The 20,693-nt window shown below is 46.1% G+C and overlaps 1 protein-coding gene across 1 annotated transcript in view; it reads left to right on the top strand.

The window, feature by feature from the left end:
• Nucleotides 1-20,693, top strand: part of scaper (S-phase cyclin A-associated protein in the ER) — a 56,720-nt gene that overhangs the window by 28,213 nt on the left and 7,814 nt on the right. Inside the window, 5 exon segments of the mRNA XM_080001915.1 lie at nucleotides 1,014-1,079; nucleotides 1,254-1,380; nucleotides 10,859-10,974; nucleotides 18,080-18,203; nucleotides 19,792-20,021. Coding sequence (XP_079858041.1) covers nucleotides 1,014-1,079; nucleotides 1,254-1,380; nucleotides 10,859-10,974; nucleotides 18,080-18,203; nucleotides 19,792-20,021 — 663 coding nt within the window.

Here is a 20,693-nt window from a genome sequence, read left to right as displayed (position 1 = left end):
TGCGATCCCTAACTTAGAACATTTCATGGTCCCCCATGTGGGGAAAAGTCAATAACTTCTGATTTTAATTTTGGATTCTAAATGGGATATGAAGTGATGGATGATACACTGATGTTCCCGTCTTCTAATGCGCCAACATCTGGAACTTCAACGTCGCATGGCGCAGGTGAAGTGTGTCGCCCCGGGTGGGATGCGATCGGAGGCGGAGCCGATAAAAACCCGTGTCTATTGACTGAAACCCCGGTTTCACCTTTCCCACTGATGACAAATGCTGGATGTAATCGGGTGTTACCAGGTTTTTGGTGCAGTGGGAAGGGGTATGAGACTCCTGGTGAGTTGGCTTCAGTGTAAAGCTGCTTTTTTTACATTATCAACCGCAAGAAACACATGAAACGTACTTTGAGCGATGTCAGATCATCACACATCCACTGATGTTTGATGCTGCCTGTGAACACATGAGCCTGTGAATGCTGGACCGGAATGTTTGGGCTGGTCCTGGTCCTCGGGGACGGATCAACCTGTTCTCTTCCAGGAAGCCATTCCTTTTTCTGTCGATAGATGGATGGATGAGGGTGAAGCCCTCTGTCTCACTTTGATCAGCTGCTATCTGGTCTTATCAGAGTTCCTGAGAGACGGCGAGCGTCTCCTGGTCGTCCAGAGCGGTTCGCCGCATGAAGGCTGTGACCTTGTCAGAGATCAAACACTTAAACGCTGGTCGCGCTGTAAGAGCTTTTTAACAGCTTATTTGACAAACCCCTGAAATGAAGAGTCAGAGTTGAAGCTCTGACTCCTTGGTAAGAGGGATTTACAGGAACAGATGATGCCAGTCTGTGACGCCGACACTCCCGTCGGAGCTCATGTGTGATTATTTCCAGCCGAGGCACTTGGCGAGCGGCTGACAGGCCAAATAAACACCGCGACTCCACTCGCCCCCACTGCTCGGCACCTTTTCATCCTCTGTTATTTACCGACACGCTCGGGATTCAGCGCCGTTTCCTTCTTTCCTTCTGCAGAGCGAAGGAATACGAGTCGTCACTGGAGGCGAAGGCGCAGGTCCCGGACTCCCCGTACAAAGCCAAGTGAGTTTATTTTCTTAGCTGCAGTGAGACTGGGTGTAGCTGCAGTGACACTGGGTGTAGCTGCAGTGAGACTGGGTGTAGCTGAAGTGACACTGGGTGTAGCTGCAGTGACACTGGGTGTAGCTGCAGTGACACTGGGTGTAGCTGCTGTTTGACAGGATGTGCTGTGTCCAGGCTGCAGCGCCTGGTGAAGGACCTGCTGAAGCAGCTGCAGGGCCAGGACAGCAGCCAGTGGGCCACCAACAAGGTGTCGGGGCTGGACCGCACGCTGGGCGAGATCTCCCGCATCCTGGAGAAGCAGGTAGAGGCTGTTTTTACAGAGATTGACAGTGAGACCAAGCTTGTGTTGAAGTGTAAAGGGCCTCATGGGGAGCGTCTTGTTGCTGTTTGTGCAGTGTTTGAACCATCGATGTCGAGCGTAGACATATTCACATCAAGTTTGATTGACAGTTTGTACCATCTCCACCTTTTACTTATGAAGTGTATACTGTATATATTTATATATTTGTTTTTTCAAAGCTGCTTATATGCTCATATACACGCACGTGTTTTAGTGCATTAAAAAAAGACGTTGATATATTTAGGTCATCAGTGATTTCTGAATGAACATCAACTTTTTGAACATTACATTTTGGCTGTACGGATGTAAGGATTATTAATAATTACATCATTTTGATGTTGATGAAAGTTTTGTTTCGGTTAATTCCAACATCCACTCGTCACTCCCTCGCAGCCACACCCTGTCTCTCCCTCGCCAAGACTCCCATTCTCAGTGTCTCACCCCACCGTTCCTCCCATCTCACCCCTCTGTCCCTCCATCTCACCCCTCCGTCCCACCCATCTGTCCCTCTGTCTCGCCCATCTGTCCCTCCATCTCATCCCCCTGTCTTACCCCTCTGTCCTTCTGTCTCACCCCTCTGTCCCTCCCTCTCACCCCTCCATCCCTCCGTCTCGTGCATCCATCCCTGCATCTCATCGCTCCATCCCTCTGTCTCGTCCCTCCATGTCAACCCTCCGTCTCGTGCCTCCATCCCTCCCCATCGGCCCTCCCTCTCACCCTCCAGACGCTCGGAGTATCACTTACTCCAGAAATCCTCCCCCTGGTTATTGGTTAATGCGTAGCAGGTTAGCAGTGTTTTCCTTGGCCGCATGGTTCCAATCGAGCCGCTTCCCATTGTCCTGCGTCCGCTCGGTTCAGATGTCGCTGGTTTAGACAATGCTAAATTGGATTTCCAAATGAAATGTCATTAATGCTTCATGGCACAAAGTCAGCAGGGTTTGATATTAGATTAAGTCTGTCTCTCGGCTTCTCAACATTTGATTACATGTATATAAATGTGATGTCAGGAATTTACGAAAAGGTTTATTTGAAACATTTAAGTAAAAAAAAAAGAAGAAGAAACTGCACTCAAGTTTTTTCTCTGCTGCGGTGTTTTAAAGGGAGCGTCTCGTTGCTCCAAGACGGGCCTGTTTGACTGGCGGTCCGGGAGCCTATGTGGCCCACACACCAATGCAGACGTGCCCTTTGAATGCATTTGACCTGAAAGAGATGAGTGAAGGGTTCAACGTCGGGTCCAAAACGAATATCTCTTTTTTTTCTAGTTCCTTACAAAATGTTTCTTGTTCATTAAGATGAGAAATAGCTGATGGCTGAAAGTACATCATCACAACAACAACAAGCATATGGCTATTCAGAAGCTGTATGCATATAAAGAACATAAAACTGCAGAAAATAACGAGCGGAAATGTATTTGCTCATTTTAAACGACTACTTTTTTAAGTGCAGCGATGATATCAAAACGCCCCCCCGCCCTGAAGCCGCTGATGGGTTGAAAATGTAGGAGCATCGAGGGAGGTCAACGTTGGAACACCCGTCGCAGTGTGAGCTGCTGTGAACGTCGTCCTGCAAGTTGTGGTTCAGGGCGTTGGCATGGCGACGTACTGGGGACCGGAGGGGGCTGTTAGTGAATTTCCCCAGAGAGGAAAGGGAATAGGTGAGGGATCACACTTTGGGGGAGAGGAGCCGAGCGGCTCACAAGCTGTCGCCAGCACGCGGGAGCTCCGCCCCTCACATTCAGACGCCCCCAGGGGAGGTCAGAGGTCACGGCCCGGAGCTCTGGTCCACACGACACTGGTGTCACTGGCGACGTAGCCGAGCAGCAGTGGAGAGTAAAAAAGTATTTGGGTACTTTGTTATTGTAGATTGGTACAAGTGTCATTTCTTAAGTATATTATTTTACCTTGTTAAGGATTTGGGAGACAGATCTCAGTAAGCGCTCCTAAGCATGGTCCTGCTTAGGACCATGATTTACATTTCTCACTGAGTCGTTTAACTTTAGCTATGAATAAAGTCAAAGACTAATTCTGTCAAACCGCTCATCAGTGACTCATTAGATCCATATTATTGTAAATGACTATTTTTGTAAAGTGTAATTGGGATCTACATCTGCAGAATTACAAACTACAGTCATACTTTATGAAGTATTATAGACTCTGGTATATCAAATATGACAAGTATTTTTACTTTTAATATTCATTCAAGAGCAGGTACTTTTCCTGAAGTAGAATTGTCAATGTGATACTTTGACATTGACTAATGTTGTTTAGAGTCAAAAGGATCTTGTACGTCTCGCAGCTTAGGGCTTGGTGTCTTTGTGTTGGTCTTCTTCTTGTAAGATCCATCGTTTGTGGCCCTGTTGGGTATTTACGCTGGAGTCTATTAGCATAATCCTGTCTCCTGGCTCTGCTGAGCTGTGGTTGGTCGGTGCGTGGGGCAGCCTGGGGAACACTTTCCTCTCTAATCCGTGGACAAAGTCAAATAAATAGCGTCTCCGTCAGCGGGGCCGACTGGCACCGTTTAGATTATTTGACCCGACGTGCTTCTCTAGTGTCACTGACTTACCTACAAATTTGTTTTTCTCCAACATATCTGATTCAGTCTCCATTTTCTCTGCTAATTCCTCAGACAACACGGTCCCAGCCCTCTCTGTGTCCACTGGGCGACTCTGACCTCAGCGTGCCTCTCCCTCCGAGCCACTGGTGGTTTATTTTGGGCAAAACCTGTTGTTAGAACGCTAAATTGTTATCTTGCTTTATTTTTTCAAACGAATATATTTGAATCATCTAAAATTCCAGGAATCCCTTATCTTGAGGTGTTTTTGATAATGTGAACTTTATCAATAAGTTTAATAACATTTTGATGTATTTGATAATATGTACAAACTTGGAAATTTAAACAAAGCCATGTCAATTTTGACCCAACTTGGATTCTAGGTTTAAGTGCATGAACCTTCTGAGGGCGTGACGATATTGGTTGCCAACTTGCCCAGGGCAACCAGATTTGGGCCATTAACACAATTTCAACAGCCTCTTACATATTAAAAATCAAATAAGCACCATAAACCGCCATAGGTTTAGAAACACCACGGTGCATTGAATTACTTAAAATTGTCAAAAATAATGAAACAAGTGAGAATATGGATAGTCATATCTGATCATGATCACTCAATTAAAATATGATCAAAATTCCGCAACAACTTTGTCAGTCTTAGCAACCAACAGCGGGTGCATGGTTGCCAACTTGGCAACCACTTCTAAAAGAGTTTTTTTGTTTATTTTTGAGGCTTTTTTTCTTTTAATTATTCTTAAGTTGTTGAACACACCTCCTCGTCCTGTTTCTCACCACTTCTGAAAAACAACCAGTCACGAGCAAAGTCGGTGACTTTTTGAGTGAACTATGGAGAATGTGGTGCTTTTAAAGCCACAGCCTCCAGACTGTATTTACATTTCCATTTGCCGGCGGGGCCGAGCGCCGGGCTCGTACCCAGCTGCACCGTGGGGAATTCTGGGAGGGTTGATGTCGGAGCGCTCTCACGTCGGCCCACGTAGACTGACAGACGCAGCGCAGATCAGCTGGGGCATAACTTCACCGAAGCCAGCGAAGGTGACTGCGGCGGGTTTGTCGGTTTTGTTTGGAAATTCCCGTTCGTAACGAAGGGAATCGGCCGCGTTGCAGCTGGCTTGAATTGAACGGATCGCTTTTCTCACCGTGTTTGTTTTAAGAAACCCCCGTTCAGAACAGCAAGCTGGCATGACGGACAAGTATGTCAGCGTGCCGGTTTCCCCTGAATGATCATCTCTGTGGTGTTTGATTGACGCTGAGGCTGAGCCTGAATGACGTTAATGGTTTGTTATTATGATATTATATGTTTAGCGCCGCAGACAAGGTCACGTTTTCACCCTGATTTGTTCGTTTCAGTTTGTGAACTAAATGTTTCATGAAGGCAAGGAAGGATTTTCGTTGAACTTTGTAGAAAGGGTCCCGGTGTCATGAGGACTAAATAATTTCATCCTGACAGTGCTTTGGAGCTTTGTTGTGCTACATAATGGTATTATATTCTAATTGTATTATATGATGGTAATTTATTTTCATAGGGTACAATTGGTATTACATAGTTTATCCACTAGCTGGTGAGAAGCATGTTGTTCAATGTAGGGGTCATGGGTCATATTGCTTAATACAGGAAAAGGCTGTTTTAGGGTTTTCTCATGTCTATGGGTTGTCATTAGATATTATTGTCCAATAATCCAACAACGGTTGACGCTGCAGTAGGAGAGGTAGGAGAAACTTGAGACTTAGTGAACATGCAGGACGTCTTTTCAACATGAAGCTGCATGGTCTTATTCCAGCAGGAACAGTGTATGGTGGGTGGAGGGCTCTCTTTAAATCAACACATAGCACCAGACCAATGGGGAGTAAAATGTATTAAGCTCCGTTGTGTGTTGCTTCAAACTCACTTTCTGCGGTTTCTGCGGCTTGTTTGGTTTTGTGCCACATTGGCTTTTGATTCATCTCAGTTCATTTTATAGAAAAAACACAATATGTTGTATTGCCCATTTCCACGTTCTTTTCACAGTATTACAGCATACTCTACTAAATACTGTGCCAGTTGTCTTGTAAACACACAAGTTTGTGTTCTGCCTCTAAATGTTTATTCCTGCATGTTTGTTGTGGTTCACAGCGTTGTTTACCCCTGAAATGTCTTCTCTACAAGGCGGCGTGATGCCGTAACTCAATCCCAGTTTGTAAAAGACTGAACCAGCAGCTTGTTGGTGGAGTTTGAAGCTGAGGCCTCATCCGCTCTTAAACAGTCGTTGCTCACGTGGGCGAAGCCGCTGAGGCTGCCACACGCAGCTCGTTCATTTCACAACTCGGAAACTTCCGACATCCAGCAAAGGCTTTCAAACTGTCAGTTGGGTACTGACATTTGGGAAATCTCTGAGATGGTTCGTGGATTTTCTGCATTAGCTGCCTTTTGGCCGCCTGATTCACTGAAATAACAACGATCACGCTGTAATATTGAAAGAACTCCCAACTGTGCAACTCACTGGGCGTCCTTCGACCTCTGTCAAGCTCTCAGTGCTTCCTTTCTTCAGTTCAGCTGCTCGTCCTATTCGGTCTGTTTCAGGTTAATTATGTCTTCCTGGGAGGGACGGACAGACGGACAGACAGACATTGGCTGTAGCTGCACTGGGTGGAGGATCTTTGCTCTAATGCTCTCCAGTGTATCCTGGCTGTTTTCATAGAGATGAGACTGTGTTTATCCCATTAAGCTTGTATATACAGAGTTAGTTTGTCGTATATTCACCGTCTTGGGGAAGAAAAATAATCTTAAATGGTCACACGACACTACAACACATGCACACACACACACACACACACACACACACACGCTTTGGATGCTGCTGGTGAAATGGTTTCTCTGCATTTGACCCATCCTGGCTTGTCCTTCCTCCGGGGGGGCAGCCAGGAGCACATCTCCTGTACTTCCTGCATTGTCAAAGGGCAAAACAAACGTTGCCCTGGTGACTTTGAGAAGACATGTAGTCTCCTTTTTGTGGTTGTATCACGTTTCTATTTCCTCTGTCGACCGTCACGTGTTTGGACCACCAAAAAAAACAAAAAAAAAACAACTTCAAGTCGTTTTGGCTTATTCCTCTTCACCCTGATTGTTCCGTCATCACAACAGATACATCTTTCAGCAGAGGAGACGCAGACGGCTGTCAGGCTGCTACAGGAGGCTGCGCCCAGTTTAATACCATTTGATAAGCTTGCGTGAAAGAGCTGCCTCGTCTCATTTACCTGAGAGGCTTTTAGCTGGCTGTGTTGACAGGGGCTTAGGATAACCTCAGTAAACACGATTGATCAGCCTCATAAGAGACAACGCTTGCTGTAACTTTCTGGGTTAATGAGACTGTCTTCCAGGTCTCCATGGTCCTGCTTAGGACCATGCTTAGGAGCGCTTACTGAGATCTGTCTCCCAAATCCTTAACAAGGCTTGGGTGTGTGTGTTCACCGGATATGGAGGAGCAGCGCTACGTCAGCGTGGCCTTGAGTGGCAGATGAAGAGCTTATCTGTAATTTAGCGAGGCTCTCCTCTCGTTCCGTGTCCAGGCATGTCGGCAGCTCCTCGTCTGCAGAACAAAAGCGTTGTGAAGTGGGTGGATTTGAGCGCTGTCAACCTGGCCAAGCGTCTCTAACCTCATTCGGAGGAGTGACCTTCGGCGGACAACCCTGAAGATGTTGTCGCTGTCCCATCTGTCGACTAGTTTCGGGTCCCGGGCGCCTCCCTCACACTCCGGCAGTGGGTTTTACTCCGTCCGCAGCCACATCCACCCAGGAACCAACATGTCCCACAACTACACTGATTCTTGCCTTTGGAGCTGTTAATTTATTGGACTGTGTAGAAGCAGCGTCTGACCCAGTGCCAGTAACTTCCACTCCCACCTGATGATGAACATCTCAAACTCTATTCATAAATCTTGCTTTTTGCCTCCAGAGTTTGTTCAGTATTCTCTGTGCTTCTGTGTTTAAGGGGAGATCCAGGTCTCATACTGAGCTTGTACTTGAAGAAAACGCTCCGATACGTAAACCCGACACCAACACACGACGTGGTCACATTGAGTTCCCGTTTGATGGTTTGTCTTGGGAACTCCTCAACGGTTTCACTTTCTCTCTGATCTTGTTAATTCAAAGAAGTGGATAAATTAATTACTTCAAAAAATAAACCCACTTTGTCTTTGTGTCAGTGCACTCTGTTGGTAGGGCTGAGAGATATATCGGTACAACATTTGTCTTGATTTAAGATAACATCTGGGATCTTGGTTGTCTTGATCTGATCTAATAAATGTTGTCTTTAAGGAGCTTTTACAGTAAGGTTATGCAGTTTTTTGCTTTACTTCACTAGAACATCTAGAACGTAGACTGTTCTAGATGTTATAAGCAATAGTCATAATATCCTTCCACGTCCAACTTATGATTGGTTCTCTTTCTTGTGTGTAAATACTTGTGAAAGCACCAATAGTCACCCCCAAAATATCATCAAATTATCAATATTGAGGTATTCTGCAAAAATATTGTGATATTTCATTTGGTCAATATCGCCCAGCTCTACCTATCAGCAGGGTTTCCAAAAGTTTTTGGAACAAGTTAACAAGTTTTTTTGTTTTTACACCGCGTTCCAAATATTTATGCAAATTGGATTTAAGTGTCATAAAAATTTAATTTTTTGTTTTTCAATTAAACTCATGGATGGTATTGTGTCTCAGGGCTCTTTGGATCACTGGTATCAATCTCAGACACCTGTGATAATTAGTTTGCTAGGTGCCCAATTAAAGGAAAACTACTGAAGAAGGAGGTTCCACATTATTAAGCAGCCACAGGTTTCAACAATATGGGAAAGAAAAAGGTTCTCTCTGCTGCCGAAAAGCCTCAAATAGTGCAATGCCTTGGACGAGGTATGAAAACATTAGATATTTCACAAAAACTTAAGCGTGATCATCGTACTGTGAAGAGATTTGTGGCTGATTCAGAGCACAGAGGGCTTGGTGCAGATAAAGGCAGAATGAGGAAGCTTTCTGCCACAAATTCATGGGATGAAGAGAGCAGCTGCTAAAATGCCGTTACAAAGCAGCAAACAGGTATTTGAAGCTGCTGGTGCCTCTGGAGTCCAGCCAACCTCAAGGTGTAGGATCCTCCAGAGGCTTCCAGTTGTGCATAAAGCTACTATTGCCCCCCCCCTAAGCAATGCTCACAAGCAGAAAGGGTTGCAGGGGCCCCAGAAATACATGAAGACTCATTTTCAAACAGTCTTGTTTACTGATGAGTGCCGTGCAGCCCTGGATGGTGCAGATGGATGGAGTAGTGGATGGTTGGTGCATGGCCACCGTGTCTCAACAAGGCTGCCACGTCAGCAAGGAGGTGACGGAGTCATGTTTTGGGCCGAATCACGGGGAGAGAGCTGGTGGGCCCCTTTAGGGCCCCTGAAGGTGTGAAAATGACCTCGGCAAAGTATATAGAGTTTGTGACTGTGCACTTTCTTCTACGGTACAAAAAGAAGAACCGGGCCTTCCGTAGCAAAATCATCTTCATGCCTGACAACGCACCATCTCATGCTGCAAAGAATACCTCTGTGTCATTGGCTGCTATGGGCATAAAAGGAGAGAAACTCATGGTGTGGCCCCCATCCTCCCCTGACCTCCACCCTATTGAGAACCTTTGGAGCATCCTCAAGCCAAAGGTCTATGAGGGTGGAGGCAGTTGGCATCAAAACAGCAGCTCTGGGAGGCTGTTCTGACATCCTGCAAAGAAATTCAAACAGAAACTCTCCAAAAACTCACAAGTTCAATGGAGGCAAGAACTGTGAAGGTGATAAGAAAGAAGGCTCCTATGTTCACATGTAACTTTGCCTGTTAAGATGTTTTTGATTGAAATAACTTTTGATGTCAGTAAATATTTTGTATATTATGTATATTTTATATATTTTGTGGCACGGTGGCGCAGTGGATTCCACTGCTGCCTCACAGCAAGAAGGTCCTGGGTTCGATTCCCGCCTGGGGCGCTGTTGGCACCGTGCTCCGGTGGGTTATCTCCCAAACAGGAGCCTTTCTGTGTGGAGTTTGCATGTTCTCCCCGTGCTCACATGGGGTTTCCTCCACCTCACGTCAGTAAGGACCCCCCTCAAAAACATGCACCCATCATGGTCTGACCAGCGATGGACACTTATCACCTGGTTCCCGGGCGCGTCCACGTACGCTGCCCACTGCTCCTGGCTGTGCCCCCGGAGGAAGGACAAGCCAGGATGGTTCAATGCAGAGGAACCGTTTCACCGGCACCATCCAAAGCATGTGCATGTGCATGTGTGTGTGTGTGCGCAAGCATGTGTTGTAGTGTTGTGTGTTGTGTGACAAATAAAGACTATTTCTTCTTTTCTGTTCCTTCTATATGACTCCTAATGCTGCACATTCAACAAATGACCATTTTCAGTTCTTTACAACCTATGAGATGTTTTGAAACTCTGCTGTGCATAATAATTTGGAACAGTGCATTTTGAGCTTTTTATTTTTGGAAAAAAATACTGTTTTCATTGGGAGGTTTGTTCAATAACATTTGAATTATACCCTAACGGTTGATGGCTTGAAAATTATACTGACTGTCATTTGCATCGACTATTTAGGAAAATCATCATTTGCATAATAATTTTGAACGCGGTGTATTTGACTGTTGTGTGCCTGTTGGGGGACACCACCCTGTGTGGACTGAAAGTGGACGGCTGGGGTGAAGAGGGTTGTGCACGTTTGGGATTTAACAGGAATTCTTCAGGGATCACTTTGGTTCAGGTTTCAATCCCTCGCTGCGCCCTCCTGGCCTCTGTTAGGTCCTCACACTCACTGACTGCTGGGGTCTCTCTCTCTCTCTCTCTCTCTCTCTCTCTCCACAGAACAATGCAGATCAGGTGGCCTTCCAGGTGGGTGGAGGTCTCTCGGCCCTGGAACAGATTCTTCAGGTCGTCACCGCCGCCTCCAGCCCCTCCGCAGTCCCACGCATTCCTCACAAGTGAGTAACATCACATTCATATTTTCCTGTCGGGAAATAAATACGTAAACCATACATCTATACTGTGCAGGTGACCAGATCTCCCCGTCGGTTCACTCTGAAAGCAAATCGACCCCTTTGCGCTCACGTTCGGTGGGTTTCAGCCTCCGCTCTCTTCGGGGCAGGATTATCGGTACATTTCCATTCACGGGCTGAAGTGCTGAGCAGAGTGTTTCAGGCCATCAAGGTCGTTTCTCCCATTACTGGGGAGACGGAGCGGAGAGATGAGGGATGACCGCACACGAACCTGAACCTGCTGCTGCCCATCGCACCGCAACGCCAACCTGCCGCACCACGCAGACAGCGAATGAAATGAAGGGAAGATTATGATCTGACCTTAAGAGGAGAGCGTCAAAATCCTACTGAATTATTATTGTTATTTCACTTTAAAAAATAAACAGGATTTAGCTTTTCTTAAGTAAAAAAGGTTTAATGCATATTTACTCATTTATATTTTTTCTCGTATTTTCAAGCTAGCTCAATAACCTCCCTAGTTAATCTCTATAGAGGGTTCATTTAATCCTCCTTTTCTTTGATTTTGAGTAATAACAAGTTATAACAGTCGCCCTCTCCAATATTTTGTGCCACATGGGGAATGTTTTTCAGGAAATTTCTGGCCCAGAAAAAAAAAGATTAGCAATTTGAGTGTTAAGATAACTGAAGTGGCACGTTGTTTCTTTACATTTCTCTTTGGGAACAATAGTGTAAAATACCATAGCACTGTATGACACAATGTTTATAAAAGAAACATGATTACAGAGGCAACGGCAACATTTCACCCACAGTTTGATGAAGTCGGTGTTCTGATCTCATGTAACTCACTCAATCTGTGTTCACGATAAATCCCTTGGAAACGTATTTTAATAAATAGCAACAGAAATTGGAAGCGTTTCCATTTTGTTGATCAATTTCTGCTTGTTTGTCGTCTCGGAGCCCAGAAAAGCATCTGTCCAGTCCGTCACGCCGAGCACAGCAGTTTGAGTTGTGCGTGGTTTGTAGCCGAGAACCTCAGGGACGCCGCCTCAGCCGCTGGGGGGGAGGGGGGCTCTCTAATGGACTGCAATGGCCTCGCTCCCCCATTCATTAGCATTTACTGGTCTCCAAACCTCCGCTAATGGACAAATGCTTCTTATATTTATAAGGCTTTTACAGGGCATCGCATGTATATTGATTTTTCTCCCCCTCTCTCTCCTCCTCAATCATTGTAATCTGAGGAATTTCCAAGCAGACTGCTGAACTCCATGTGATTGTTCTCAGTGGAGTCTCTTCATTGTACATAAAGTCTGTTTGCAGACTGTGCTTGCACATGTGGGCGTGCCGCTGCACTGGCTTAAACACACAACCCCCCCCCACCCCCGGCTTTGAGAAGTTCTCCTGACGTCCAGGAGACGGAGGTGAACATCTCTCATCAACGTCTTTCAGTTCAACCGTCAGCCATCACCAGGTAGTGATGAGTAACGATAACGCCGTTGCCAGGAAGTTCAGATCTTCCGTAATTAATTCTTTCTCGTGCCCAAACTGGTTCCCCTGTTGACGTTTGCATATGCATAAGAGAGATGACAGGTCTTAGCCTCTGAACCGCCATGTCGCTTTGTTTATATGGACCTGGGATTGACCGTTAATTTCAGTAATAATTAGTAGTTACACAGTGAAGGCCAACAGCAGGGCCTCCTGGGTGTTGGCTGCATTTTAACACATTCAAACAAATCTTGATCACCTTATTTAGTGTAATTTTTTTTTACTTTTTAAAGGTCTAATTCAGGAGGTATTTTAATCTTAATGTGAGAACGATGAAGACATTAACAATCCATCCATGACCACGGTACGGTGGATTATTCTTATTACTCTTGTTATTCCTTTTCAATGGACCAGATCTTTTAAGAACCTTAAAAAGCTGCAGGGAGCACGTGCAGCTCTGCGCCCGCAGAGGGCTGAATCCAGAGGTCGGCGAGCTGAGCTGCAGGGAAGCTGCCTGGACGCCCACTTATCACTCCCTGTCATCTGGACGGCCGCCAGACAGCGAGCTACATTATCTGTTTACAGTAATGCTGCTGTATTGATCACCTCCTCCTCCTCCTCCGAGATAAGCTGAGTGATTTACAAAAAAAGGCAGCTGTGGAGATGCCATATCTGTCCCTGGGGAAGCTGATTCCATCTTGTTACCATTACATTAATGAGCTAATTCCTCTGTGAGGCTTCGCTCATGTCCCAGTGTAACCCTGCGGCCAGCGGAGCCCTGGGCAGCGCTCATTAACTTCTGCTGCCAACACAGTGGATTCCCAAATGTTAACCTGTGAGCTCTTCCATAAGCAAGATTAATTCCATTATTCAGATCTGTCATAATTCTCATTTGCTTAAATGTAATCACTTTACATGATCATTTACATGAATAGCCTTTACTTTGCCCTAATGACCCATGAGTAGTTGGTGCTGCATTTACATAAATACCCTAAAAGATAGGGCTGGATATGTGGTTTCAGTTTCTGAATCCGTTGTAAAATTGTATTGTGTGTATCGTGTTATTGTATCTTTGGAAGTTATGCAACCACTTACCGCTTTAATTCAATCCCACCAATTTTCTCTGTGTAAATAATTTTGTAATCAGACAGGTAAACTAAAAAGTTGGCAGCAATTCTCCTTATGTAGAACATGTGAATATATGGATATATAGAGCCTTGTCATTATTATCGTATTGAATGGAATTGTGACATCCTGCCCAATACCATCCTGGTACGATCCACCTGACGTTCAGCGTGTTGATCAGGGCGGCTTCACTCCATTTGTGCTGCCACATTTGGTGCCAGTTGACGGTTTGGGGAAGTTCCGAGTGCAGATTTTAAAGAGGTGTTGGCACTTGGCCAGTGACTCATCCCTCTAATCCAACAGGTGGCAGTGCAGAGAGGCACGGGGGGGGGGGGGACTCTGATTTTCCAAGTATACTGGGAGCGTTCCATTAGAGCGTCTCGTCTAAAATGGAATATTTTCGTTAGCACTTCAGAGAATCTGTGTTGCAGATATCTGGATTCGGTTCAGGGAGCAGGTTCATCCGATGTGTGTTCCAACTCCTAAAATAAACCCTAATCCTGGAATTTTATATGTTGTGCCAGATTGACCATCGCCTGATTGCAATTATTTGAGCTGATCGCAATCTTTTTGCGAGATCGTCAAAATTCCACAATCTTTTGTTTCAGTCCAAATTTAAGGAGAATTTTAAACCATTGCTAGAAATGTCTCGACAAATAAAATGTAAATTCGGTGGGTTTTCATTCAAGAGTAAAGTTTAAATTTAGGCCTCTTCTATGATAGTGGCGTAAAAAGAACAAAAAAAGAAACCGAATTAGCAAATCACAATTTATATGACAATTAATCGTCAATTAAAATTCCATGATCGTGACAGCCCTAGTGCCAGGGGAAGGTCTTCTAACATCGACGAAGTGGGGATATTGTAGTTGGTATTTCATGAATAGTCCTGGCCTGCACCAGAAGGTGTTTAAAAGCAGTTTCTTGGTCCTGGAGTGTTGGTGCCTCAGTGTGGAGTGTGGAACCCGACCCGTCGCCCGGCTCTTATTTCAGGATGTTTTGTGGCGTTTGTGTATGTTCACTTGTCTCTGTGCAATCTGGTGTGCGTGGCGCTGCGTGACGGCTCATCAGATTTCCTTCGCTCCGCGGCCGTCCGGCAGAATGGATGTCTTGGAAGCACTCAGGGTATCAGGGAGATCAACAGCAGAATCAAATTAAATGTCATTTAGACACCAGTGAATGAAGGGATTGTTTGACAGCACAAGGAAATGGATTTGCCTCCTCGCCCTTTTTATTTTGGCTTAGGATTCTTTTTCTTCCCCTAAACACAAATTTTCCCTGTTTTTTTTTTTGTTTTTTTTCTTCTTTTTTTTTGTAAAGCAGGGACACAACCTGATCTGGAAGTTGGTCAGATTTCGGCAGCGTTCCTCCGGTCAGGCTCCGCTGGGCGCATAGGAAAAGCACAGAGGGGTTGGAAACGTGAGCCTCATGTTGAGCAGCTCAGATCTCTGCGCTGATAACAGAGCTCTGACAAAAAGCATAAAGAGCCTTTTACATGCTTGTTGTGCTGTTGTCAGCTGAGGTCTGGCCAAGAGGGGGTCGCACCGGCTTTCATTCTGAGAGACGATTTCCAAAGGGCGTCGGCTCCAACTGCCTTTTCAGCTGCTGCTGCTGCTCCTTGGTGTTGCGACTCAAAGTCAAACCTCTCCCTTGGGCTTTGGAAACCAGAGGAAATCTGACCTTGGTTCTAATTCCATAAAGTCTCCATGTGTCCGTCCTTTGTGACTTGATGCTGGTTCTAAACTTCAGGTGTTGCTTGCATGTTTACATCACCTCATTGGTGTTGCCCTGTCTGTAGAGAATTCCTGCAGATCTACGATAGAACCTCTCATCTCACCCCCAGAAAAGAGATGATGAGAGACGTAATTAAATGCCTTCTGTATTTTGTTTGTGTTCTTTTTTTGCCTGCTTTTGGGGTTCTTTTCTGATCTCAGTATTGTCTTTAAATGAAAGGGACAACTAGTTAAATTCCGCTCGAAACTGATTTATTCTTATCATTATTCCAACGTGCGTCCAACTGTTGGAGTTGAGTGCTGAGGGCCCCCCTCTCCCAGCCCCCTCTACCTGGTCAGACCCTGCCGGCCACCCAGGCAGAGCCCCGGGGGGTGGGGGGGAGGATCAGGTGAATCAAACCCCGCTCCGAGCTCCATGGCTTTCGGTGGGCAGAGTCCTCCGTTCAACGCTGACCTCATTCTCACTCCTCATTGTCGTTTCCCAGAATTCCTTTTGTGACTCTCCTCCCTCGTGTCAGGTCTCCTCGTCAAATGGAGGTTTGGCAGGTCGGTCTTCAAAGTAATCATTCTTCTTAGATTAAGAATGTACCTTGTGGGTGGTGATTGATTTGCCAAGCTCCTTAAAGGCGCACTGGGTGTCCGTCAGAGTGTAACACGAGACCCGTCGGCTCCGTAGGTGGAGGTTCCTGGAGACTGGCACACATCGGTCTCACACTTCTGTGCAACATGAGGCGGAATGGTGTGTCCCTTAAAAAAAAAAAAAAAAAGGTTCCTCAAAATCTTTGACACCAGATGTCACCGAGGGGTATTGAGGGGGTGAGATTCCCACAGAGGCGGCGCTATCGGGTGTCGGCCTCATCAAGTTCAATTAGGTGGGAGGAAACCGGTGACAAGTCACTGAACTGGTTCATTGTACCAACTGGTGTCAGGGCAGGACTCCCAACATGCCTCCGACAGGATCCTCCTTTGTTCAGATGGACCACGACAAGGATGATTAACCGGGCTACAAAGCCAGTGCACGCTCGCTACACTAGGACGGCGCATTGGCCCGAATCCATACGGATCTGTTCAGAATCTGTTGACAAGGAGCAGGGACCAAAACAAAAACTACTTTGACTGGGATAACTGCTCCCTTTTTTTATTGCTGTTGGTACGAGTCCAAAAATGATTATTCAACGTTTAGGTTCCGAGCCTCAATGGGTGATGTTTGATGAAAACCGTTGGTTCTGCTCAGGTGATCAGGTTGTTGATGTACAGTATAACAGCACTGGAACGTTTTACTGCACCACTGTGCTAGCCTGCAGTGACTAAACTGCTCTCTGCAATATTTGCGAGGTCAGTGCAATTTTGCTGAATTATCCATTAGCAACTCCAGTTGGTAATCTTATATTTCTGATATTGTGACTGTTTGGAACCATCAGTACAACACTTTTTCACCAGTTCCTCGCTGGTCGTCTGGCTGGGTTGTCGCTTTGCTGCTCGTCCGTCTCAGCACAGCTGTACATTTTCCTCCACTGTCCACCTTTTTTAAATAAATCCTCCTCATTGTAGAGGTGCGGCTGCTCCATTAAACTGTGTCGGACGTCTTACAAAGTGCCCGTGTTTAGATGAGCTCTGCAGCGATTTCCCACCTCGCTCACTGTAATGCTTCTCACATTAACACCACATTCCGTCTCTGGCAGCTTTACACTACAATGTCACTAACGATATTGTAAAACAAGCGATCCGCCTCCCAGCAAATGAAAAGCACATAATGGGGAAGTTATTGACAGACTGCGCTCTCTGTTTTCCTGCTCCGTGCCAAGTGGGTTTGACCGAAAACGCGCAGCAGATGTGAAGGTTTCGCTAGATATCAAAATGTTTACCCGTTGAAATAAACACACCCTACTTAAAGCAGCCGAGCCAGATTCCATCCTTCAAACAGCAGATATGAGCAGTCAGTCGCCCTCGGCTTAAATATACAGTTGTCAGAAAATATTAACTGATGGAAGTGGGGGCGAAGTGGAGCGGCAGCCGGGGCGACCGGTCACTTATCTGCCACATTCATCTCCAAAGAGGCTCCTTCTGAAGCAGACATAAGGAGGAGGCTCAGCTCCTCTCTGGGCAGGGCCCCTGCACGGGACGCCCTGGCTCGGGCCCCTGCACGGGACGCCCTGGCTCGGGCCCCTGCACGGGACGCCCTGGCTCGGGCCCCTGGTAGGAACCTTCTGGCTCGGCCCCTGGTTGGAACGGCCTGGGGGCCGCCGGGAGCTGCTTTATCTCCCCAGAGGAAACACTGCACCGTCTCAGCCGAGATGGCGCAGAGATTTCTCTTGGCTCTTCTGGAGGGAGTTTCTGCCCAAAAAGTAGATAAGAGTGAGTGTGTGTGTGTGTGTGTGTGTGTTTGTGTGTGTGTGTGAGTGTGTGTGAGTGTGAGTGTGTGCCATTCAAACGTACCGTGTAAGGCTGCACATTTCATAGAATTAAATGGAATTTTTAATAAATTATTAATCATTTAGTTTAATACAAAATTATAATTTATATTATTAATATATACATTTTAATTATGCGTTTCCAAAATAAATATGTATATATATTTTTATTTCCTTCCAATGCATAGCGTTACACACTGTTAGTGAGAATTTTGAATGGTGGAGATAAAGGACACCATTAAGGAAGCCAAAACACTGAAGAGTATGTTTAGTTTCCTGATGTCAGCGCCTCTGTCCTCCGTCCTCCTCGTTCATCATCCTCCATCCTGCGTCTCCCTGCAGGTCTTTGTGTGCCGCTGTCAACACCTACTACCTGGCCTGCTCCCGCTGCCACATCAACTGCTCCTACGTGCTCTTCAGCAACAAGATCGCCCTCCTCATGGACCTGCTGCTCCACCAGCTCACGGTACGTCCTCCGCCGGGCCCAACATCATATTGTTCCTTCATGTCTTCAGGATTTAGAAATAAAAACCTGCATTGATGTCTACATGAGCCGGATGAATGAGCCTGCGCTACGTCCTCATCCTAATCTTGAGTCAAGCTGTTATTTTCCAGTTCAGGGACTGGATGTTTATTTGCAACCTCATGGTGACCATCAGTTCCTTCACTAATCGTCATTATATCAACGTAGAAATAATATTCCATTTCTTGTCTTTTTTTTTTTTTTTTTTTTAAATAAGCATTACATTTTGACTCAGGCCTTGTTCAGTTCCAGTGAAAGAGGTTTCTCAGTTTATGTAAAACATTTCTTGGCCGCTGCTCTGATGACTGACGTCTCCAAACCCCAAACCCACTCTTGACATGATTCTGTTTGAGTGGTTTTCATAATCGATTTATGTGCCTACTCTTCATTTTTTGTATGTTTCATGATTTTCTTTAAATGTATTTTCTGATATTCTATATCAGCGGTCTGCAAGGGGCGGCCCGGGGTCCAGATCCCGCCCGCCAAGAAGTTACACCCAACCCCAAAGCCTCTAGAATATAACATTGTCTTTTATTTGTTGTTTTGTGTTTTTCACCCAATTCCGCTTAAGGTTGAAGGCCCCTGCGCAACTTTTTGCATTTTGAGCTATTTAATGTTTTTCCATGGCACTCCCTGCTGCAATGCATCAATTCCAGAGTCAGCGAGTGACTGTGGCATGAAAACACTGATTTTAGCACCAAATATTCAGGTTAAAGTGCTACTTCCCGAAAAGCGATTATTCAAGCTGGCACGCCCACTCAATGTGAAATACAAACTACATCATCACGCTCATTCAACACTTAATTGCAATTTATATTTTAGTTATGCTGTGAAAGTATGAGTAAAATGGTAAAGTGGGATCGATGAACCCTGCTCTATATTTAGCATTATATTTAGATGTTTGGGGGGTGTACGCATGCAGGAGCTCTCTTGGTGTGTGTGGTATCCAGAGTGGGGGCAGGGCCTCTGTCTATGTCTGTCCCACTGTAATTAGATTTGTGGAGAATGTTGGTGGAGTTGCCTTCGCTGTCAGTGTGCACCTCAGGCCCTGGACGCAGTGTTTCCACATTTAGAACTGGCATTGTAGAGTAAACCTGAACTCTGACTGCTATGCTTACATGTCATTTAACCTCAAAACCAAATCCAGATCCAGGTAATCCGCTGTTTACGTTGTCTGATTTTTTTAGTCTAACCTTCGCATTTTCCAGGAGGGTTTTGTGTTTTCCCAACCCTGACCCAGTTTGTAGTGGGAGACACACAGCAAGCCGTTCTAGGAATGGTCCTGGTCTCACCTGGTCTCGTGAGAATCAAGAAATGACCCGGAAACATGCTGCTCCCTCCTTATTAGTCTGTTCATCTCTTTGACAAAACTTTCCGACAATGATAGTCAATGGGGAACACTGAAGATGCGTGCTGGCTGTTAAGTCATCTCCTCTGTAGCCTTCTCGATAAAATGTTGTCATATTTATTCTGCTGTCTGTGAATCTTGGGGGAACCTCCAACACGGCCCTTCCTTCTCGTCCCCCTCCAGCTCTACGTCCCAGACGAGGACCGCTCGCTCTTCGGTCGTGGCGTGAACAAGCAAGTGTTTGAGGGCCTGACCACAGGGCTGCTGCAGACCAGCGCCACCGTCCTGGGCCTCGTCTGGCCGCCCGTCCCGGAACCCGGCGAAGGGGAGCCTCCTCTGCCCCGTTCCCCCGACAACAAGGCCAAGAGCTCCGCCTCCGAGTCCTTCAACACCCGGGTCCAGGACCTCATCAGGTTCTCTGTCTCTCTGTCTCTCTCTCCCCCCTCCGTCTGCTCCTCCCTTCACTTCTACCACCTGTATTATTCTCCTTTCACCACCTATCTGTGGCCTCTTTTACGCCTCGTACACAATTCACAATGTGTAGGTTATTGTTGCCTATCCGATGTCTCGACGTGGACGGCAGCGCAATCTTGACAAACAAGGAACAAAATGGAGGAGGACTGTGTGGTCGGTCGGCTCCTTGTGTTTGTTGGACTTTGGCAGTGAAGCTGTGTCTTTTAATGTGAACGGTGTTTTGTCTTGTTGTGTTGGTTATTTACAGCTACCAAAAATGGAGGGAAATGTTTCCCTAAAGGTCTTGAGTAATATACTAAGATAAACACTCATGCCAACAAGCGCTTTCCCTGAGGAAAGGCAGACCCGGGGCGAGGAAGAGGGGAGTCCTCCCGACAAACCTCCCACTTCCCATGACTCATCTGGGCCCAGCAGCTGCCGGGCCAACCGCTCTTCTCCGCTGACCTGGCCGTAACCCATCAGACAGGCGAGAGGTCCTGAGAAGAATGGCGTCGTCAGCGTGGTAATCCCAAGAAGGGGCAGAAGATTTACCTTGTGCCTGGTGTAATGTGCACGTCGGCGCAGAAACAAAAGATCAAAACGCTTTCAGCTTTGGCAACACCATTACGCCA

The sequence above is a fragment of the Zeus faber genome, assembly GCF_960531495.2.
Source record: "Zeus faber genome assembly, chromosome: 6".
NCBI lineage: Eukaryota > Metazoa > Chordata > Actinopteri > Zeiformes > Zeidae > Zeus > Zeus faber.
This window is presented reverse-complemented; position numbering and strand designations above follow the sequence as displayed.